This window comes from Hemitrygon akajei, chromosome 17 (assembly GCF_048418815.1).
Source record: "Hemitrygon akajei chromosome 17, sHemAka1.3, whole genome shotgun sequence".
NCBI lineage: Eukaryota > Metazoa > Chordata > Chondrichthyes > Myliobatiformes > Dasyatidae > Hemitrygon > Hemitrygon akajei.
In genome coordinates, this window is record NC_133140.1 from 3,090,876 (window position 1) to 3,113,381 (window position 22,506).

At 42.8% G+C, this 22,506-nt stretch overlaps 1 protein-coding gene across 5 annotated transcripts in view; it reads right to left on the bottom strand.

Moving 5' to 3' along the window:
* LOC140740442 (dynein axonemal assembly factor 1-like) overlaps nucleotides 1–22,506 on the bottom strand; it is a 186,088-nt gene that overhangs the window by 64,296 nt on the left and 99,286 nt on the right. For all 5 annotated transcript variants that reach the window (XM_073069579.1, XM_073069576.1, XM_073069580.1 and 2 more), the window contains 2 exons: nucleotides 15,423–15,589; nucleotides 5,329–5,450 (listed from right to left, as the gene is read on the bottom strand). In XM_073069579.1, coding sequence (XP_072925680.1) covers nucleotides 5,329–5,450; nucleotides 15,423–15,589 — 289 coding nt within the window. The remainder of the gene's footprint in view (nucleotides 1–5,328; nucleotides 5,451–15,422; nucleotides 15,590–22,506) is intronic.

The window sequence follows — 22,506 nt, forward strand, 5'->3', positions numbered from 1 at the left end:
GCATGGTAACCTGTTTAAATTACTTTTGTCGAGGCACTTATATCCACAGTGAGGAAGTGTTTTAAGAGGCTGGTGTAAAAGCATATCAGCTCCTGTCTGAATAGTGACTTGGATCTGCTTCGAATCACCTACTGAAGCAACAGCTCTACAGCAGATGCAATCTCATTAGCTCTTCACACACTCTAGAACATCTGGGCAGCAAAGATGCATACATCAGGATGCTCCTTATTGATTACAGCTCAGCATTGAACACCATTATTCCCTCAAAACTAGTCAGTAAACTCCAAGACCTGGGCCTCAATACCCCCTTGTGCAATTGGATCCTGGATTTCCTTACTTGTAGACTCCAGTCAGTTCAGATTGGCAAAAACATCTCCTATACAATTTCCATAGCACAGGAGCACAGCAGGCACATGCTCTACTTGCTTTACACCTATGACTGAGTGGTTAAGGACAGCTCCAACATCGTAACGTTTGCTGATGTCACCACTATTGTGGGCTGTATCGAAGGGGGTGATGAATCAGAATATACGAGGGAGATTGAAAACTTGTCTGAGTGGTGTAATAACATCAACCTCTCATTCAATGTAAATAAGACCAAGGAACAGACTGTAGACTTCAGGAGAGGAAAGCTAGTAATCGTCAGAGGATCAGAGGTGGACAGGATCAGTAACTTTCAATTCCTAGGTGTCACTATCTCAGAGCACGTGTTCAGGACCCATCATATAAATATTATTGCGAAGAAAGCATGACAGTGCCTCTACTTCCACAGGAGTCTGCAGAGGTTCAACGTGTCATCAAAAACCTTGGCAAACTTCTATAGATGTGTGGTGGAAAGTGTGCTGACTGGTTTTATTACAGCCTGGTATGGGAACACCAATACCTTCGAGTGGAAGATAAGGTAATGAATTCAGCCCAGTACATCACGAGTAAAACCCTCCGAACCATTGACCATTTCTATAGGAAATATTGCCGTAGAAAAGCAGCATCCATCATCAAAAATCCTCACCACACAGGCAATGCTCTTTTCTCGCTGCTGCAATCGGGTAAAAGGTACAGATGCCTCAAGACTCGCACCACCAGGTTCAAAAACATTTACTGCCCCTCAAACATCAGGCTCTTGGACAAAAGGGGATAGCTATACTCACTTAAGGACTGTTATTTTTTAATTTCATACTCATTATTTATTGCTATTAATTCATATATGCATTTTCACTGTTTGTTTACAGTTTCTGTTCTGTAGATAGATTGCTAAGTATGTCCACAGAAAAAGCATCTCAGGGTTGTATGTGGTAACATGCATGTACTCTGATAATAAATTTTACTTTGAACTTCCCTCCCTGCCCCCAAAACCATAACTTAAAAAGCAACTAAGACATGAACCACAATCTCAATGGACTCCACAACTTGGCTCATCTTGATTCAGAATGATTACATACAACATAGAATAGTACAGCACATTACAGGCCCTTGGGCCCACAATATTGTGCCGACCCTCAAATCCTGCCTCCCATATAACCCACCACCTTAAATTCCTCCATATACCTGTCCAGTAGACTCTTAAACTTCACTAGTGTATCTGCCTCCACCACTGACTCAGGCAGTGCATTCCACGCACCAACCACTCTCTGAGTGAAAAACCTTCCTCTAATATCCCCCTTGAACTTCCATCCCCTTACCTTAAAGCCATGTCCTCTTGTACTGAGCAGTGGTGCCCTGGGGAAGAGGCACTGACTGTTCACGCTGTCTATTCCTCTTAATATCTTGTACACCTCTATCATGTCTCCTCTCATCCTCCTCTCCAAAGAGTAAAGCCCTAGCTCCCTTAATCTCTGATCATAATCCATACTCTCTAAACCAGGCAGCATCCTGGTAAACAACACACACAAAATGCTGGTGGAACACAGCAGGCCAGGCAGCATCTATAGGAGAAGCACTGTCGACGTTTCGGGCCCAGACCCTTCATCAGGACTAACGGAAAGGAAAGATACTAAGAAATCCTGATGAAGGGTCTGGGCCCGAAATGTTGGGCCCAGTGCTTCTCCTATAGATGCTGCCTGGCCTGCTGTGTTCCACCAGCATTTTGTGTGTGTTGTTTGAATTTCCAGCATCTGCAGATTTCCTCGAGCATCCTGGTAAATCTCCTCTGTACCCTTTCCAATGTTTCCACATCCTTCCTTTAGTGAGGCGACCAGAACTGGACACAGTACTCCAAGTGTGGACTAACTAAAATTTTATAGAGCTGCATCATTACATCGCGTCTCTTAAACTCTATCCCTCGACTTATGAAAGCTAACACCTCATTAGCTTTCTTAACTACCCTATCTACCTGTGAGGCAACTTTCAGGGATCTGTGGACAAGTACCCCCAGATCCCTCTGCTCCTCCACACTACCAAGTATCCTACCATTTACGTTGTACTCTGCCTTGGAGTTTGTCCATCCAAAGTGTACCACCTCACACTTCTCCAGGTTGAACTCCATCTGCCACTTCTCAGCCCATTTCTGCATCCTATCAATGTCTCTCTGCAATCTTCGACAATCCTCTACACTATCTACAACACCACCAACCTTTGTGTCGTCTGCAAACTTGCCAACCCCCACTTCTAAACCCACATCTAGGTTGTCAATAAAAATCACGAAAAGTAGAGGTCCCAGAACAGATCCTCGTGGGACACCACTAGTCACAACTCTCCAATCTGAATGTACTCCCTCCACCATGACCCTCTGCCTTCTGCAGGCAAGCCAATTCTGAATCCACCTGGCCAAACTTCCCTGGATCCCATACCTTCTGACTTTCTGAATAAGCCTACCATGTGGAACCTTGTCAAATGCCTTACTAAAATCCATGTAGATCACATCCACTGCACTACCCTCATCTATATGCCTGGTCACCTCCTCAAAGAACTCTATCAGGCTTGTTAGACACGATCTGCCCTTCACAAAGCCACGCTGATTGTCCCTGATCAGACCATGATTCTCCAAATGCCCATAGATCCTATCTCTAAGAATCTTTTCCAACAGCTTTCCCACCACAGACGTAAGGCTCACTGGTCTATAATTACCCGGACTATCCTACTACCTTCTTTGAACAAGGGGATAACATTTGCCTCCCTCCAATCCTCCGGTACCATTCCTGTGGACAACAAGGGCATAAAGATCCTAGCCAGAGTCTCAGCAATCTCTTCCCTCGCCTCGTGGAGCAGCCTGGAGAATATTCTGTCAGGCCCCAAGGATTTAACCGTCCTAATGTATTTTAACAACTCCAACACCTCCTCTCCCTTAATATCAACATGCTCCAGAACATCAACCTCACTCATATTGTCCTCACCATCGTCAAGTTCCCTCTCATTGGTGAATACCGAAGAGAAGTATTAATTGAGGACCTCGCTCACATTATTTTATTTTAAAATAGGGCAGGCACTGAGCTAAAATGAAAATCACCTTGGTATTTTTGCACCATTAATAAAATCAACCATGGCATATTAATTAATTCACCGTTTTTTAATTCTGATAGCAGAGGGAGTTTGCTCATTTCTTGGTCAGAGGGAATGTGAAAGAAAAAAAGCACCGCAAGGAGATGAGGTACATCTATGTCCAAACTGTGAGTGCAGGATAGGATATGATATGAAACTAACCTATTCTTTTAGGTCATTCAGTTTTATGCTGCATGATATAAGGTCCTTTGGCCCAATGCATCCATTTTATTGAGTTGTCTACCAACCATTTTGAAGGGAAATGATACAGATTGCTAGAATAACTTTGAAAATGTATGTTAGATGAAATAACTATTAATTTTGAGGTTGGAAGAGGTCATGTGAGGGTTATGAGGTTTTGGCCATTAGAAAGGGAACCAAGTAAGGTAAATATGTACATGACATATGTTCCCAGAGAACTATTTGTGTCATGTTCCCAATATTGGCCTGGGTTGTGCATAGGGAGATTCACTTTAATTCACAAAGATATGTGTTTCCCAGAAGCTTTAAATGCTTGTGCGTTACAATTGGCCTGCTCTCTACAAAGCCCACATACCTTACACCACTAAAACTACAGAATATGTCATCCAAGCATGTACGAGGGGTGATTAATAAGTTCATGGCCTAAGGTAGGAGGAGTCAATTTTAGAAAACCTAGCACATTTATTTTTTAACATAGTCCCCTCCTACATTTACACACTTAGTCCAACGGTCGTGGAGTACACGGATCTTGGACCTCCAGAAAGTGTCCACAGCAGGGGTGATTGATAAGTTTGTGGCCTAAGGTAGAAGGCGATGAGTTATACACCTCTTGTTACATGCAGTTCAACTCTTTGTGTGATTATGCAGAATGTTTGAAGTTAATAACTCATCTCCTTCTACCTCAGGCCACGAACCTATCAGTCACCACGATAAGTTATTAACTTCAAACTTTCTGCATAATCACTCAAAGAGTTGAACTGCATGTGCATGTAACGAGCAAACACGAGGAAATCTGCAGATGCTGGAAATTCAAACAACACACACAAAATGCTGGTGGAACACAGCAGGCTAGGCAGCATCTATAAGGAGAAGCACTGTTGACGTTTCGGGCCGAGACCCTTCGTCAGGACTAACTGAAAGGAAAGATAGTAAGAGATTTGAAAGTAGTGGGGGGAGGGGGAATCCTCGAGTTTGCTCGTTACATGCACATGCAGTTCAACTCTTTGAGTGATTATGCAGGAAGTTTGAAGTTAATAACTCATCGTGGTGACTGATAGGTTCGTGGCCTGAGGTAGAAGGAGATGAGTTATTAACTTCAAACATTCTGCATAATCACACAAAGAGTTGAACTGCATGTAACAAGAGGTGTATAACTCATCTTCTTCTACCTTAGGCCACGAACTTATCAATCACCCCTGCTGTGGAATCTTTCTGGAGGTCCAAGATCCGTGTGCTCCACGACCGTTGGACTAAGTGTGTAAATGTAAGAGGGGACTATGTTGAAAAATAAATGTGCTAGGTTTTCTAAAATTGACTCCTCCTACCTTAGGCCATGAACTTATTAATCACCCCTCATATTGTAAGTCATCTGATACTACTGCATACATCTGTGTCAAATGGGTAGAGGATTCCCCTAGATGAAAATAGCAGACTGAAATATGTATGGCAATTCAGTGCCACACTATGCAATACAGTATCATGTGAAATAACGCATTAGTAGTGCTTTATGCATTTCAATCTACCAGTTTCCCAGTATAATTCTAGAGCAAGGGACTCCACACCAGTCTGCCCAAGGAACAATACTTGTTACACAAAATAAGTTACAGTAACAGGTGTGACTTTAACCAACACAAGTGCCACCCAATTACTTACCTGTCTTTTGGAAAAACTGGACGGTCATCCAGGTATGTTAGCTGCTTCAGGCGCACAGTCAACATCTTCCTGTAGTTTGGGATTTTTTTTGTGACTTCATTTCCCATCAGGTTCAAAACACGCTGTATTAAAAGTGGAAAACAGGCTGTACAGTACATAAGAAATCTAGCAGCACATCTGCTGTGCAGTACACTGAAAACAATGAATGCAGGCATTAGCAATAGCTGGAAAGCAAGTCAGTGCCCATTTCACAGCAAGCCTTCTATCATTTCTGTCACTGCACAATGCTGGTGAGTTCAAGCTTCCTTTTACCAAGCTTTTATGTTGCTAATGCTACCTAGTCACACTCATACTTTTCCCCCCACTAGTCTCTCTTTGACTTCTTCTACCTGTATGATAATGCATTTTAGTAAAAGGAACAATAGTGTGGACTATTATCTAAATGGGTAGAAGGTTCAAATATCAGAGGTGCAGAGGGACTTAGGAGTCCTCGTGCAAGACTCCCAGAAGGTTAATTTACAGGTTGAGTCTGTGGTAAAAAAAAAGGCAAATGTAATATTGCCATTTATTTGACGGGGAATAGAATTTAAAAACAAGGAGATAATGCTGAGCCTTTATAAGACAATAGTCAGGCTGCACTTGAAGAATTATCAATAGTTTTGGGCCCCATATCTCAGAAATAATGCGTTGTTATTGGAGAGAGTCCAGAGAAGGCTCACGAGGATGATTCCAGGAAAGGAGTAACAGCTTTGGGCCTGTACTCATTGCACTTTAGAAGAATGCGAGGGGATCTCACTGAAACCTACTGAACGTTGAAAGGGCTAAATAGGGTGGATGTGGAAAGGATGTTTCCTATGGTGGGGAGTATCCAGAACGAGAGAACACAGCCTCAAAATCTAGGGATGACCTTTTAGAACAGAGGTAAGGAGAATTTTTTTTTTTAGCCAGAGAGTAGTGAATCTGTAGAATGGTCTGCCACAAGACTGCAGTGGAAGCCAAGTCCATGGGTATAGTTAAGACAGAAGCTGATCCTTTCTTGATCGGGCAGGGCATCAAAGGATATGGTGAGAAGGTGACTGCTTAAAAAAATTTGGTGGTATGGCCTTGCCAAACCTTAGAATGTACTACTGGGCAATTAATATTCGTTATATTTCTTTTTGGATTCATTTTTCGGATATACATGACTGTCCCTTATGGGTAGATCTGGATAAAAACTCAGTGAAGGGGTAGTCTTTGGCCTCTTGGAGATCCTCTTCCTTCTTTGCTTTCTAAGATTGGTAGTCGAGACCAGAATTCTATTATTAAACATACATTAAGAATTTGGTTTCAGTTTCGTAGATCCTTTGATTTGAATAATTTTGCTCTTTCTAGTAAAATTCATCTTAATTATTTTTTTAAAGCTTCAATTTTCAATCAGACCTTTTCAATTTGGAAATCCAAAGGAATAGTAACTTTTTTTAGATTTGTTCATGGAAAACTGTTTAATGTCTTTTACTCAGTTAGTGGATAAATATGATCTATCTAATACACACTTTTAGATATTTACAAATTAGGTATTTTGTACGTAGTTTGCTTCCAGATTTTCCCTTGGCTTATTCACCTAATATAATTGATACTCTTTTTCAGGTCAAACCATTTCAAAAAGGACTGATAGCTGTAATTTATAAACGGCTATTGAATTTCCGTATGTTAGCTAATGATAAAATTAAAGCTGCATGGAAAATGGAGTTTCAGAAGTCTCTTTCAGATAATCAATGGGATAAAATTTTTAATTTGGTAAATACTTCTTCCATTTGCGCCCGTCATTCCTTGATACAGTTCAAGGTAGTGCATCGGGCCCATATGTCAAAAGATAAATTAGCCTGTATTTTTTCCAATATTAATCCTATTTATACTTACTTTATTATCACCAAACAATTGATATTAGAGCATACAATCACCACAGTGATATTTGTTTCTGCGCTTCATGCTCCCTGAAGTACAAATCAAAGTAAATATAATAAAATAAAAAATTTAAATTACAAATCATAATTAGAAAATAGAAAAGGGAAAGTAAGGTAGTGCAAATCAGGTCCGGATATTTGGAAGTATAGCTCAGATCCGGGTCAGGATCTGTTCAGCAGTCTTATCACAGAAAGAAGCTGTTCCCAAATCTGGCCGTACAAATCTTCATGCTCCTGAACCTTCTCCCGGAGGGAAGTGGGACAAAAGGTGTGTTGGCTGGGTGGGTCTTGTCCTTGATTATCCTGGCAGCACTGCTCCGACAGCGTGTGGTGTAAAGTGAGTCCAAGGATGGAAGATTGGTTTGTGTGATGTGCTGGGCTATGTTCACGATCTTCTGCAGCTTCTTCCAGTCTTGGACAGGACAACTTCCATACCAGGTTGTGATGCACCTTAGAAGAATGCTTTCTATGGTGCACCTATAAAAATTAGTGAGGGTTTTAGGGGACAGGCCAAATTTCTTCAGCTTTCTCAGGAAGTAAAGGCGCCGGTGGGCCTTCTTGACAGTGGACTCTGCTTGGTTAGACCAAGTCAGGTCATTTGTGATATTCATCCCAAGGAACTTAAAGCTTTTGACCTGTTCCACCAGCGCACCACCGATATAGATGGGGTTGTGCGGTCCGCTACTCCTTCTGAAGTCAACAACCAATTCCTTTGTCTTGCTGACGTTGAGGGATAGGTTATTGTCTTCGCACCATGCCACCAGGTTCTTAATTTCCTCTCTGTACTCAGACTCATCATTACCCAAGATGCGGCCTACAATTGTAGTGTCATCAGCAAACTTATATATTGAGTTCGATGGAAACTTGGTTACACAATCATGGGTGTACAGTGAGTACAGCAGGGGGTTGTGTACACAGCCTTGTGGGGCACCGGTGCTCAGAGTGATTGTAGAGGAGCGCTTGTCCCCTATTTTTACAGCCTGGGTCCTGTCTGTGAGGAAGTTGAAGATCCAGCTGCAGATCTGAGTGCTAAGACCCAGGTTCTGGAGCTTAGGAATCAGTTTATTTGGAATGATGGTATTAAAGGCAGAGCTGTAGTCGATGAATAGGAGCCTTACATATGTCTTTATTCTCCAGGTGTTCTAAAGAGGAACGTAGTGCTAGAGAGATGGCATCTGCCGTTGACCCGTTGCTTCGGTAGGCGAATTGCAAAGCATCGAGGTTGACTGGTAGGTTATGGTTGATGTGTGCCATAACCAATCGCTCAAAGCACTTGATAGCAATTGATGTTAGAGCCACAGTTGGTAGTCATTCAGGCATGCCACCTTGCTTTTCTTCAGCACTGGGATTATCGTTGCCTTCTTAAAACAAGAAGGAATCATAGACTGAAGCAGGGAGCAGTTGAAGATATCAGCAAACACTCCAGCTAGCTCGCTTGCACAGGCCCAGAGAACCTGTCCCGGGACGCCATCTGGGCCCGTCACCTTCCTTGGATTTATCTTCAGGAAGGCTCTTCTAACATCTTCCTCGGGACGACGAATCTTGATGCCACCAGGTCCGGTTCATCCAGAGGGGGTGGGACGCTCCTCTTCTGTTCGAATCTTGCGTAGAATACGTTAAGTTCGTCAGGAAGAGAAGCACAACAGTTATTGATATTCCCAGCCTTTTCTTTGCGCCCAGTGATCTCATTTAGACCCTGTCATAGTCTACTGGCATCCCTCTGGTTAGCCTGGGCTTCCAACTTGGCTCGATATTGCCTCTTGGCGCCCTTAATGGCTTTCCGGAGTTCACGCCTGGATTCCATGTAGCGACTGGTATCTCCGGACCTAAAAGCCACAGCTCTAGCCTTCAAAAGGGACTGGACCTCATAATTCATCCAAGGTTTCCAGTTAGGGAATACCTGGATCATCTTGCGAGACACACAGTCCTCTGCATTTCCAGATAAAGTCCATGACAGCTGAGGCATACTCATCGAGGTTAGCTGCCGAGTCCTTGAATACTAACGAGTCCACCGATTCAAAGCTGTCACGGAGGACCTCATCCGTTTCCTCTGAGCAATGCAACACCACTTTTGTGACCGTGACCTCCCACTTCAGTTTCTGTTTGTAAGCCGGGAGGAGGGGTACGGCCCGATAGTTCGATTTTCCGAAGTGAGGCCGTTGGACGGAATGGTAGGCATCTTTGACTGCTGTGTAGCAGTGGTCAAGTATAGTCGGGCCTCTAGTGGAGCAGGAGACATGTTGGTATAACTTTGGCAGCGCTTTTCTGAGGTTGGCCTGGTTAAAGTCCCCGGCTGTAATGAGCAAAGCCTCCGGATACCTGGTCTCAAGTTCACTGATATTGGCATACAGTGTATTCACAGCACACTCCACGTCTGCCTGGGGGATAATGTAGACCGCTGTCAGTATTACCAAGGTGAATTCCCATGGTAGATAATAGGGACGACACTTCACCGACAGATGCTCCAGGTGATGCACCATCAATAACTCTAGGAGACTGGAAGTGAACGATAGGCTTTTATTAACAGCGAAAAGGGATCACAACATGTCGAAGACTGAGGGAGGAGCAGTATCCCAATCACCTTTATACAGGGGTACAGAGCAGTCAGCAGAGGGGCGTGTCCAGACAGGTATACATAGTTTACCACACCAGGTCCGGACTGCAGGAGCTTGTCAGTGCCACTGTGTCTGAGCACCATGCAGTGTTGATCAGTAGGCAGACTCCACCTCCCTTTGCCTTGCCCGAAGACACCATGCGGTCCATCCGATGGATCAAAAATCCCTCTGGTCAGATGGCACAGTCAGGGGTGGCAGGGGAGAGCCAGGTTTCTGTGAAACAGGATACACAGCAGTTCTGCATCTCCCTGCAGTAGGTGAGTCTCCCTTTAAGATCATCCACCTTGTTCTCTATGGCTTGCACATTAGCTAGTAGGATGGTGGGCAGAGGGATCCTAAAGCCCCTCCACTTCAATCTGACCAGCAGCCCAGCTCTTTTCCCACGCTTCCTCGGTAATTTGTGCATCTTTCCAGGTTTCCATCGATGCAGTGTGTTGTTGGCAGCTCTTTCAGGTTGGTGGACGTGTCCTGCGGGGATCGATCGGCGGGTCGCGTCATCGGGTGCTCCAGGTTGGGCCGAGTGACGGGGGAGGCTCCGCAGCCACTTGCAACTGTCAGGGGCCTGGCCTGTCATCGGGTCGGGCCCCGAAGCCGACACTTAATCCCGGAGGGCCAGGCTGCCGGCTGAAACAAGTCCGTGAACTGTGTCATGGTTGCGGAGGTCTCCGCTCCATCCGAGCCCCGAGCTCAATTTCCGAGGTCGGCGGCAGAGGCCTCACTTCCAGCAGCTGTGGACAGCCAACAACGAGGCTCTACTGTGGTCGCTCCAGGGTAACGTCTGCAGTATCTTGAAGTCTCCGACATCACTTCTGTGTGGTTGTCTGCTTCGGAGAGGTGCTGGTCAGAATAGGCCATGTCTCCTGGCGCTCCGACACGGTAGCAGGCTGCGAGTCACCGGGAACGTGGTGATCGGGAATGACGATTGGGTCCAGGTACAGTCTGGAGTTGAAGTAATTCTGGCATGTCGATGATCTCCAGCTGGGTCAGTAACTTCACCAGGGTGTTGTCGATCTTGCTAGATGTAGCAAATTGGAGGTTTAGAAGGGTTTCTCGGGTATAGGATAGTGTAGAGGGCAGTTTGCTCAGGACAGCACACGCAGAGTCGCCAGTTACCGGCGCCATCTTACTTTGTAATAGATGTAATATTGAGGTGGCTACTTGAACACATATGTTCTGGTCTTGTATCAAGTTAGATAATTTTTGGAAAGAAGTCTTTAAAACTTTATCCAAAATCTTGAATTTGGATCTTCAACCGAATCTATTAACAGCAATTTTAGGGATTATTCCATCAGAAGCAGGAGATATTCCTGCTTCCACTCAACGGATGACAGCTTTTACAACTTTATTGGCTAGGAGAGCCATTCTGCTTAATTGGAAGGATTCTAGTCCACCTACTGTCTTTTTTTGGCCTTCCTCCATTATGTCCTGTTTAAGTTTAGACATTGGATACATCCTTTAAATTTGAGGAAACTTAAAACCATAGAACACTACGGCACGGTACAGGCCCTTCAGCCCTCCATGTTCTGCTGACCCATTTAATCCTTTTAAAAAAAAGTATTAAACCCACACTACCCCATAACCCTCCATTTTTCTTTCATCCATGTGCCTGTCCAAGAGGCTCTTAAATACCCATAATGTTTTAGCCTCCACCACCATCCCTGGTAAGTCATTCCAAGCACTCACAACCCTCTGTGTAAAAAACTTACCCCTGATGTCTCCCCTAAACTTCCCTCCCTTAATTTTGTACATATGCCCTCTGGTGTTTGCTATTGATGTCCTGGGAAACATGTACTGACTATCCACCCTGTCTATCCCTCTCATAATCTTGTAGACCTCTATCAAGTCCCCTCTCATTCTTCTACGCTCCAAAGAGAAAAGTCCCAGCTCAGCTAACCTTGCTTCATATGACTTGTTCTCCAATCCAGGCAACATCCTGGTAAATCTCCTCTGCACCCTCTCCATAGCTTCCACATCCTTCCTATAATGAGGTGACCAGAATTGAACACAATACTCTAAGTTCGGTCTCACCAGAGATTTGTAGAGTTGCAATATGACCTCTCTACTCTTGAACTCAATCCCCCTGTTAATGAAGCCTAGCAACCCATAGGCCTTCTTAACTACCCTATCAACCTGTGCAGCGACCTTGAGGGATGTATGGATTTGAACCCCAAGGTCCCTTTGTTCATCCACACTCTTAAGTAACTGACCATTAATCCTGTACTCAGCCTTCTGGTTTGTCCTTCCAAAATGCATCACCTCACAGTTGTCCGGATTGAACTCCATCTGCTGTTTTTCTGCCCAACTCTGCAGCCTGTCTATATCCTCTTGTAACCTTCGACCACCTACATCCACAACTTCTTGTGGATTTGTGGATGATGTAACCTTCATCCACAACTCCTCCAATCTTTGTGTCATCCTTCCGCCTCTACATCCAGGTCATTTATAAAAATCACAAATAGCAGGGTTCCCAGGACAGATCCCTGAGGCACTCCACTAGTCACTGACCTCCAGGCAGAATACTTTCCTTCTATGACTACCCTCTGCTTTCTTCCTTTAAGCCAATTTTTTATCCAAACAGCCAAGGTTCCACTTATCCCATGCCTCATGACTTTCTGGATGAGTCTCTCATGAGGGACCTTGTCAAATGCTTTGCTGAAGTCCATGTAGACCACATCCACTGCCCTACCCTCATAAATTTCTTTTGCAACCTCTTCAAAAAACTCAGTCAGGCTCGTGAGGCATGACCTGCCCTTCACAAAGCCATGTTGACTATCCATGAGTAGACTGTACTTCTCCAAATGCTCGTAGATCCTATCCTTAAGAATTGTTTCCAGTAGTTTGCAGACCACCAACGTAAAACTCACTGGTCTATAGTTCCCAGGTTTCTCCCTATTACCGTTTTTAAACAAGGGAACTACATTTGCTATTCTCCAGTCCTCCGGCACTTCCCCTGCAGCCAAAGAGGATTCAAAGATCATAGCTAATGCTCCTGTGATTTCTTCTCTCAATTCTCACAACAACCTGGGGTGTATCATATCCGGCCCTGGGGATTTATCAATCTTAATGTTTTTAAGAAGATCCAGCACTACTTCTTCCTTAATCTCCACATTGTCCAGCACACAGGCCCACTCTACTTCGACCTCATCCTGATGAAGATCCTTCTCACTTGTGAATACTGAAGCAAAGTATTCATTTAGGACCTCCCCAACCTCCTGCGCCTCCAGGCTCATGTTGCCCTCTTTATCCTTTAGCGGTCCCACCTTCGTTCTCGTCATCCTCCTATTCTTCACATACGCATAGAACGCCTTGGAGTTCTCCTTAATGCTACATGCCAAGGCCTTCTCATGCCCCCTTCGAGCTTTCCTAAGTCCTTTCTTTAGCTCCTCCCTGGCTATCCTATATTTCTCATAAGCCCCTCCTACTTCCTGCTTTTTATATCTAACATATGCTTCCTTTTTTCTCTTGACAAGTTGCCTCACATGTTTCGTCAGCCACGGTTCCCTTTTCCTACCATTTTTCCCTTGCCTCAGTGGGACAAACCTATCCTGAACCCAGCTGAAGTGGTCCCTAAACGCCTCCCACATTACTTCTGTGCTTTCCCCTTTGAACAACTGTTTCCAATTTACTCTCGCTAGCTCCTGCCTCATCCCTTCAAAGTTAGTCCTTCCCCATTTTGTCTGATTTTAAAATTTGGCGACTCTTTATTCAATATTTTCACAGGCTCTGACTTATGGCCCTTCCAGTTAACTTTTTGAATTTTCTGGATTTGATCAGAAGGTTTTTCCTTTTTTCCTGCTTTTACTCTCAAGATGAGCTGCCCAGTATTTTTTTTTTTGTGGTTTTTTTGTGTTTTGGGTTTTTTTTCAATGTACATTTCAATTATAAAAGTTTTTTTTTATCTTTTTCTTCTTGTTATGGATAAGAGGAGATTCAATTATCTTTTATTATATACTATTAGATTAATTCTATGTATGATCGTGATAATGTTTATTTTTCCTTTTATTTGAATTGTTATTGATACAGATTTTTGAGACAGTTCTCCTCGTGTTTTTTTTATATATGTACTTTTTTTTATTTAACTAATAAAAAAGATTGATAAAAAAAGAGAAGGCGATTGTATGGGGTTGAGTATGATCCAGGATCAGCCATGATGGAATGGTGGCGCAGACTTGATGTGCTAAATGGCATAATCCTGTTCCTATGTCCTATGGTCTTATGGAGTTTGGCATTCAATTCGAGCACCGTTCTGTAAGCAGTCTCTATACCTTCTCAGAGGATAAAAATTGGGGTTGAGGGATTGCTGGGGTGGTGTGGCTTGAAAGGCCAGAAGGATCTAGGTTACGCTGTGTCACTAAATAAATAAAAATATAATATAATAAATAAAATAAATTCACAGTTCTACCTTCAATGTTCTTTATCACATCTTCAAAGAATTCAGTAAGGTTTGTGAGGCATGACCCACTTCTCACAAACCCATAATGACTATCCCTAATTAGACTATGCTTCCCCAAATGCTCATAAATCCTGTCTCTAAGAATCTTCTCAATAATTTGCCCACCATTGAAGTAAGACTCACTGGTCTATAATTCCCAGAGTTATTCCCGCATCCATTCTTTAGCTAAAGAATAACATTTGGAATATTCCAATTATCTGATACTATAATGGCTACTGAAGTCGTAAAGATAACCCACAAAGGTGCAAAAATCTCTTCCCTTGCTTCCCATAGTTACTTGAGGTATATTCTACCCAGCACTGGGGATTTATCTAATCTAATGTTTTTCTGAAAGTCCCAGCACATCCTTTTTCTTAACACCAATTTGTTCAAGCATATCAGTCTGTTTTGCCCTGCACTCACAAATGTGAAGGTCCCTCTCACTTGTGAATACTGAGGCAAAGTATTTATTAAGGAGCTCCCTACTTCCTCATGCTAGTCATCTTCCTGTTCTTTGCAAACATGCAGAATGTCATGGGTTTTCCTTAATCATTCTCATGCCCACTTCCAGCTCTCCTAAGTCCATTCTTCAGCTCCTTCATGGCTACCTTGTAATTCCCGAGAGCCTGCTACTTCCTAAACACTAAGAAAGCTTCTTTCTTCCTCCCCACTAGATGCTGCACTACTCTTGTCAACTGTACACTGAATGCTGCACTTTTAAGAGCACAAGAAAACAGGAGCAGGAGTTGGTCACTGAGCCTCTCACAACTTGCCCAATATTCACTGTGAATTGAGCCAATCTGCCCCAGGCTTCACCTGTGCATATTCTGGATATGCTGAGTTCAAGCCCCACAGACCCACTCTGAAGAGTCTTTTGTCATATCTGCCTGGGCAAGGTTCAAATCCAAAGTCCAGAAGTGAATATGAGAGACCAGTAATTTAATTCACATCATTGTATAACTTTCATAAATGATCTGGAAATGTAAAATAGTGTTTTCGGTAAATAAAATGCTTTCAGCCCACATAGCTCAGATTTGAGCTCTGCATTACCCCCTACATTTAAAATAAATAGTTTTCACACAAATAGGCAGAAAAAACACTTACTATATTCGGCATCTTCTCAAAGACAGTGATAATTTCAGGGTCATCAAGCTTGTTGTATGAAAGATCAAGAACACTCAAGCTAGGGCACTGCTTTAGATGTTCAATGTCCTGCACCTTACATAGCTGGTTGTGAGCCAGTTGCAAAGTACTGAGCACTGGCAGGCAGGCTGAGAGAAAAACAAGGTTACTACAGCCAAGAAATAAGGAGTTGTTACATTATCAATTCTGCATCATACATCTGAAACCATACAAAATAATGGAAATGTTTGATACCCCCACTTTCGTGTATCCATTCCTTGCACTAAACCACTCTAAAATTAAAGGAACCTCTTCAGTATGAGGGCCAGAAAACAGACAAACTGCTTGCTCCTTATCGTCATACTGCTCATTTAATGTATTGAAATGGCTCAAGAAGTTATTGGGTTGTCAAAGCATTTTCAGAAGGAGACAGTGGTAAACCCATAGGCAGAGAAGCTTGGGGTTCAACATCTTAAGTCAAGCAATCACTGTGTGCCAAAGGTAGACATCAGAAGTGAAGCAGAACAGAAGGGATAAGTACGATATAAGGGACCGGAGGAAGGTTTAGAAATAAGTAGAGGCTAGGGCATGGAAGAACTAAATTGAGAATGGGAATTATAGAATTGTTGTAAGGAATTGGGATTCCAAGCTAAGATTCTGGGGCATAGTAACCTGTGGCAATCCTCCTCAACAACAAGTATATCATTTTGGATCTTGTAGGTGGAGGTGGAGGGAGTTGACCTAACAAATGAAAGTCACAGTGGTCAATCTCTGGCACTGAGTCTGGTTCTGTGACTCAGAGGGAAGTGGGAGAAGCATGCTGTGGTGATAGGGGAACAGACAGGAGATTCTGTGGGCAAGAACAAGATTCCCGGATGGTATGTTGCCTTCCGGGAGCCAGGGTTCAGAATATCTTGGATCGTGTTCTCAGCATTATTAAGTAGATGGGTGAACAGCCAGAAGTCGTCATCTGCATAGAGAATTCAGGGAGTTAGGTGCTAAGTTAAAGGGACCTACAGGGTTGTGATCTCAGGACAGCTATCCATGTCACGTGCTGGAAAGGCCTGAACTACGAAGATTATAGAGTTTAATATGTAGCCAAGGAGTTGGTGTATGAGGGAGGGTATAAGATTTTTGGATCATTGGGCTCTCTTCCAGGGAAAGTGGGACCTGTATAGAAGGGATAGCTTGCATCTGAACTGGCGGAGGACTAATATCATAGCAGGAAGATTTGTTAAGGCTGCACGGTGGAGTTTAACTAGAGTTGCAGGGGGATGGGAACCAGAGTGCCAAAACAGTTAGTGGAGAGATTGTGGAGGTAGATGTTGGCAAGACCTCAGACAATATTAGGAATCAAAAGGTTGACCATGGACTGACTAGTGTTCTGAGCTGTACAGATTTCAATGCAAGAAATACCATAGGAAAGGCAGATGATAGTGCTGAAAATGAGGTACCTGGTTTATAAACAGAGGCAATGTGTAGTGAGGAGAGGCTGCTCATAGGTCAAAATTGCAGTCAACAGGATAAGTTGCAATGCAAGAGGCAGACTAAGTCGATAAAGGTGAATACATGAATGTGCCCAGTATATGGAACAAGACAGATGAACTTGTAGCACAGTTGCAGATTGTCATGTATGATATTGTAGGCATCACTGAATCATGACTGAGAAGATTATAGCTGGGAGCTTAATGTCCAAGAATACACATTATATCAATCAGATAGGCAGGAAGGCTGAAGGCAGTGCTGCTCTTTTGGTAAAAAATGAGATCAAATCATTCAGAAGACATGACATAGCATCAGAAGACTGTAAAACCATAAGGAATAGGAGTAAAATTAGGCCATTCAACCCATCAAATATGCTCTGCTATTCCATCATGGCTGATCCTGGATCCCAATTGACACAATAAACCTGCCTTCTCGCCATATCCTTTGATACCCTGACCAATCAGGAAACAATCAACTTCTGTCTTAAGTATACCCACAGACTTTGCCTCCACCGTAGTCTGTGGCAGACCATTCCACAGATTCACTACACTCTGGTTAAAAAAATTCTTCCTTACCTCTGTCTAAAAGGTCGTCCCTCAATTTTGACGTTATGCCCTCAAGTTCTGGATAGCCCAACCATTGAAAACATCGTCTCCACATCCACCCTATCTAGTCCTTCCAACATTCAGTAGGTTTCAATGAGATCCCCCCTGCATTCTTTTAAATTCCAATGAGTACAGGCCCAAAGCTGCCAAACACTCCTATGTTAACACCTTTAATCCAGAAATCAACTTCATGAACCTCCTCCAGACTCTCCAATGACAGCATATCCTTTCTGAGATATGGGGCCTAAAACTGTTGACAATTCTTCAAGTGCAGCCTGACTAGTGTCTTATACAGGCTCAGCTTTATCTCCTCGTTTTTATATTCTATTCCCCTTGAAATAAATACCAACATTGCATTTTACCAACCTTCTGGGAGTCTAAGTCCTCTGCACTTCTGATGTTTGAACCTTCTCCCCTTTTAGATAACAGTCCACACTATTGGTCCTTTTACCAAAATGCATTATCATACAGTTCCCAACACTGTATTCCATCTGCCACACTTTTGCCCAGTCTTCCAAATTGTCTAAATCCTGTTGCAATCACATTGCTTCCTCACCACTATCTACACCTCCACCTAGCTTTGTATCATCCACAAACTTTGCCACAAAGCCATCAATTCCATTGTCCAAATCATTAACAAACAGTCTGAAAAATAGCGGTCCCAATACTAACCCCTGAGGAACACCACTAGTCACTGGCAGCCAACCAGAAAAGGCCTCTTTTATTCCCACTTGCTGCCTCCTGCCTGATTGATTAGAGCTTAAAGTAAAAGAACCCTTAGGGGCATGTGATTGAGTTCACCCTGAAATTTGAGAAGGAGAAGCTAAAGTTAGATGTAACAACACTACAGTGGGGTAAAGGGAATTACAGAGGCATGAGAGAGGAGTTGACCAGAATTGATTGGAAAAGAAAACTGTCAGGAATGACAATAGAACAGCAATGGCTGGAATTTCTGGAAGCAATCCAGAATGCACAGGACATAAACATCCTGAAGAGGAAGTAGTAGTCTAAATGCAAGATTAAATGCAAGATGACACAATCGTGACTAACAAGAGAAGTCAAAGCCAACATAAAAGCCAAAGAAAGGGCATCTAACAGGGCAAAAATTTAGCGGGAAGTTAGAGGATTGGGAAGCTTTTAAGAACCAACAGAAGGCAATTAAGAAGTCACTAAGAAGACAAAGATGGAATACAAAAGTAAGCTGAACAATATTAAAGTGGATACCAAGAGTTTCTTTGATATATATAGTATAAAAGAGAGCTGAGAGTGGATATCAGACCTCTGGAAAATAATGCTGCAGAGGTAGTAATAGGGGACAAGGAATTGGCAGAGGGACTAAGTAATTTCCATCAGTCTTCACTGCGCAAGACACTAGCAGTATGTTGGAAGTTCCAGGTATCAGGAGTCATGAAGTGTGTGAAGTTACCATTGTTAGAGAGAAGAGTCTTGGGAAACTGAAATGTCTGAAGGTAGTTAAGTCACCTGGACCAAATGCTATACATCCCTGGGTTCTGAAAGAGGTGGTTGAAGAAAATGTGGAGGCATTATTAATGATCTTTCAAGAATCATTAGATTCTGCAATGGTTCCAAAAGACTTGAAAATTGCAAATGTCATTCCACTCTTCGAGAATGGAGATAAGCAGAAGAAAGGAAATTACAGGCCAGTTTGCTTGACCTCAGTGGCTGGGAAGATGTTGGAGTCAACTGTTACGGATGAAGTCTCAGGGTACTTGCAGGCAAATGATAAAATAGGCTGTAGTCAGCATGATTTCCTGAAGGGAAAATCTTGCCTGACAAATCTGTTGGAATTATTTGAAGAAATAACAAGCAGGATAGACAAAGCAGAATTGGTTGATGTTGTATACTTGGATTTTCAGAAAGCCTTTGACAAGGTGCCACACATGAGACTGCTTAACAAGTTACAAGCCTATGGAAAGACTCTAGCATGGATAAAACAGTGGCCCATAGATGCTTCCTGGTCTGCTGAATTCGTCCAGCATTTTGTGTGTGCTGCTCAGATTTCCAGCATCAGCAGACCTTCTCTTGTTTGTGATAAAGGGAGTCTTTTCTGGTTGGCTGCTGGTGACTAGTAGTGTTCCACAGGAGTCTGTATCGAAACAGATTTTTTTTTTAAAAACGTTATATGTCAATAATTTGGGTGGATGGTATTGATGGCTTTGTTGCGAAGTTTGCAGACAATATGAAGATAACTAGAGAGGTAGACAGTTTTGAGTTAGAGAGGCTACAAGAGGACCTAGACAAATTAGGAGAATGGGCAAAGAAATGGCAGATGGAATACAGTGTCAGGAAGTGAATGGTCATGCACTTTGGTAGAAGAAATGAAAGGGTTGACTAAATGGAGAGAAAATACAAAAAGCTGAGATGCAAAGGAATTTAGGAGTCCTTGTGCAGGATTCTCTTAAGGTTAATTTGCAGGTTGAGTCTGTGGTGAGGAAGGCAAATGCAATGTTAGCATTCATTTCAAGAGGACTAGAATATAAAGGCAAGGATGCAATGTTGAGACTTTATAAAGCACTGGTGAGGCCTCTCTTTGGAGTATCATGAGCAGTTTTGTGTCCCTGATTTTAGAAAGGATGTGCTGAAACTGGAGAGGGCTCAAAGGAGGTTCGTGAAAATGATTCCAGGATTGAATGGCTTATCATATGAGGAGCATTTAATGACTCTGGGCCTGTATTCACTAACATTCAGAAGATAAAGGGTGACCTCATTGAAACCTATTGAATGCTCAAAGGCCTTGATTGAGTGGGCGTGGAGAGCATGTTTTGCTGCGGCGGGAGAGCCTAAGACCAGAGGACACAGCCTCAGAATAGAGGGACATTCTTTTAGAACGGAGATTAGGAGTTATTTCTTTAGCCAGTGTGTGGTGAATTTGTTGCCACAGGCAACTGAGGAGGCCAGGTCTTTATATATATTTAAGGCAGCGTTTGGTATATTCTTGACTGGTCAAGGCATCAAGGGATATAGGGAGAAGGTAGGAGATTGAAGCTGATAGGAAAATTGTATCAGCCATGATGAAATGGTGTAGCAGATTCGATAGACCAAATGGCCTAAGTCTGCTCCAATATCCCCAATATCTTACAATCTAATGTAGATCAGACCTTAGGGGTAATGGGAATAGGAGCTGGTGAGTGACAGAGCACTTGCAGCAAAGTCCTGAGTGAACTCTAACTTACAGGGGATAGATGGGGCAGAGGAAAGAGAGCAGTGAAATGTAATAAATGCATAGCTGAGGAAGGGTCAAATGGGTGATATTATTCAGTAGAATGAAGCAGATATTGGGTTGGATCTTATCTTATGGGTTGGAATGCTAAGACTGCAATCTAGGATAGAAATAGTTAGGGTGATGGGATCAATATTTATAATATATACCAGCCGTTGGCAAGGCCACAGCCCTTCTAAAGTTTCACTGGGTTAATGTGCACTTCATTAAAGTCTTGATATCGGGCAAGCAGTCTGACAGCAGAAGAGGATATGGAATATAAGAGGAAGATTGTCTTGGAGCAACTTTTTAAAATTTGTTTGGCCACAACTGTAATATACCGTGTACAATTCTGGTCATAGCACCATAGAAAGGACATGAATGAACTGAAGAGGATGCAGAGCAGATTTACCAGGAATCCACTTGGGGTGGAATATTTAAATTATTAAGAGAGGTTGTATAAACTAGGTTGGTTTCCTTGGAGTAGAATGGACCCAAGGAAGGCATGATAAAGATATACAAAACCATCGGAGCAGAGTTGGAATGAATAGTGAGCAAACTTTCCTGATGTCAGAGCTAGTTAACACCAAAAAGCACAGGTTCAAGGTGAGTTGCAAAAGGAATAGAGGGAAGCAGAGGGAAAAAAAATCAGAGCATAAGAGATTGGAGCAGAATTAAGCCTTTTGGCCTGCAGAGTCTTCTCTTCTATTTCATCATAGCTGATCCATTTTTCCTCTCAACCCCTTTATCCTGCCTCCTCCCCATAAACTTTCACGTCCTGAGTAATCAAGAACCTATCAACCCCCGCCTTACAATACACCCAATGATCTTGCCTCTATAGCCAACTGTGGCAATGAGTTCTATAAATTTACCATCCTCTGGTTAAACAAATTGCTCCTCATTTCTTTTCTAAATAGGCTTCACTCTATTCTGAGGTTGTGCCCTCTGGTTCTAGACTCTCCCACTATCGGAAATATCCTCTCCACATCCATTCTATTGAGGCCCTTCAACATTCAATAGATTTCAATGCGATCTCCCTCATTCTTCTAAATTCCAGTGAGTACAGGCTCAGAGGCATCAAACTCTCTTCATATAATAACCCTTTCATTCCCAGAATCATTCTTGTGAATCCTTGTTTGAACCTTCTCCACTGTCAACACATCCTTTCTTAAATAAGGGGTCCAAAATTGCTCATAATAAACTGGGTGAGGCCTCACCAGTGGCTTTTAAAACTTCAACATTACATCCTTGCTTTTATGTTCTATAATATTCGCCCAAATGATGGTTGCACTCTGAAATGCGCTGCCTAATTGGGTGGTGGAAGCAGATACCCTCACAACATTACAACACAACTGAATGAACATTTGAACCACCAAAACATTGAATGTTATGGACCAAGTGCTGGTAAATGTGATTAATACAAATGGGTTAAGGTATCATAGGGATATATAGCACAGAAATAAGCTCTTCAACCTACTAAGGCTGTTCTGATCATTAGCCACCCATTTACACCAATCCTACATTAAATCCTATTTTCCTTTCTCATGAACTCCCTGCAGGTTCTTTCACTTACCCACATACTGAGGCAATTTGTAATGGTCAGTTAACCAATCAATGCATCGATTTTTAGGATTTGGGTGGAAAATAAAGCACCTGGGGGAAATTAAACAGTCACAAGAAGAATGCAAATTCCACACAGACAGCACTTGAGTTCTGTATAGAACCAGTTTCCTGGCATTTTGAGACAGCTGCTCCG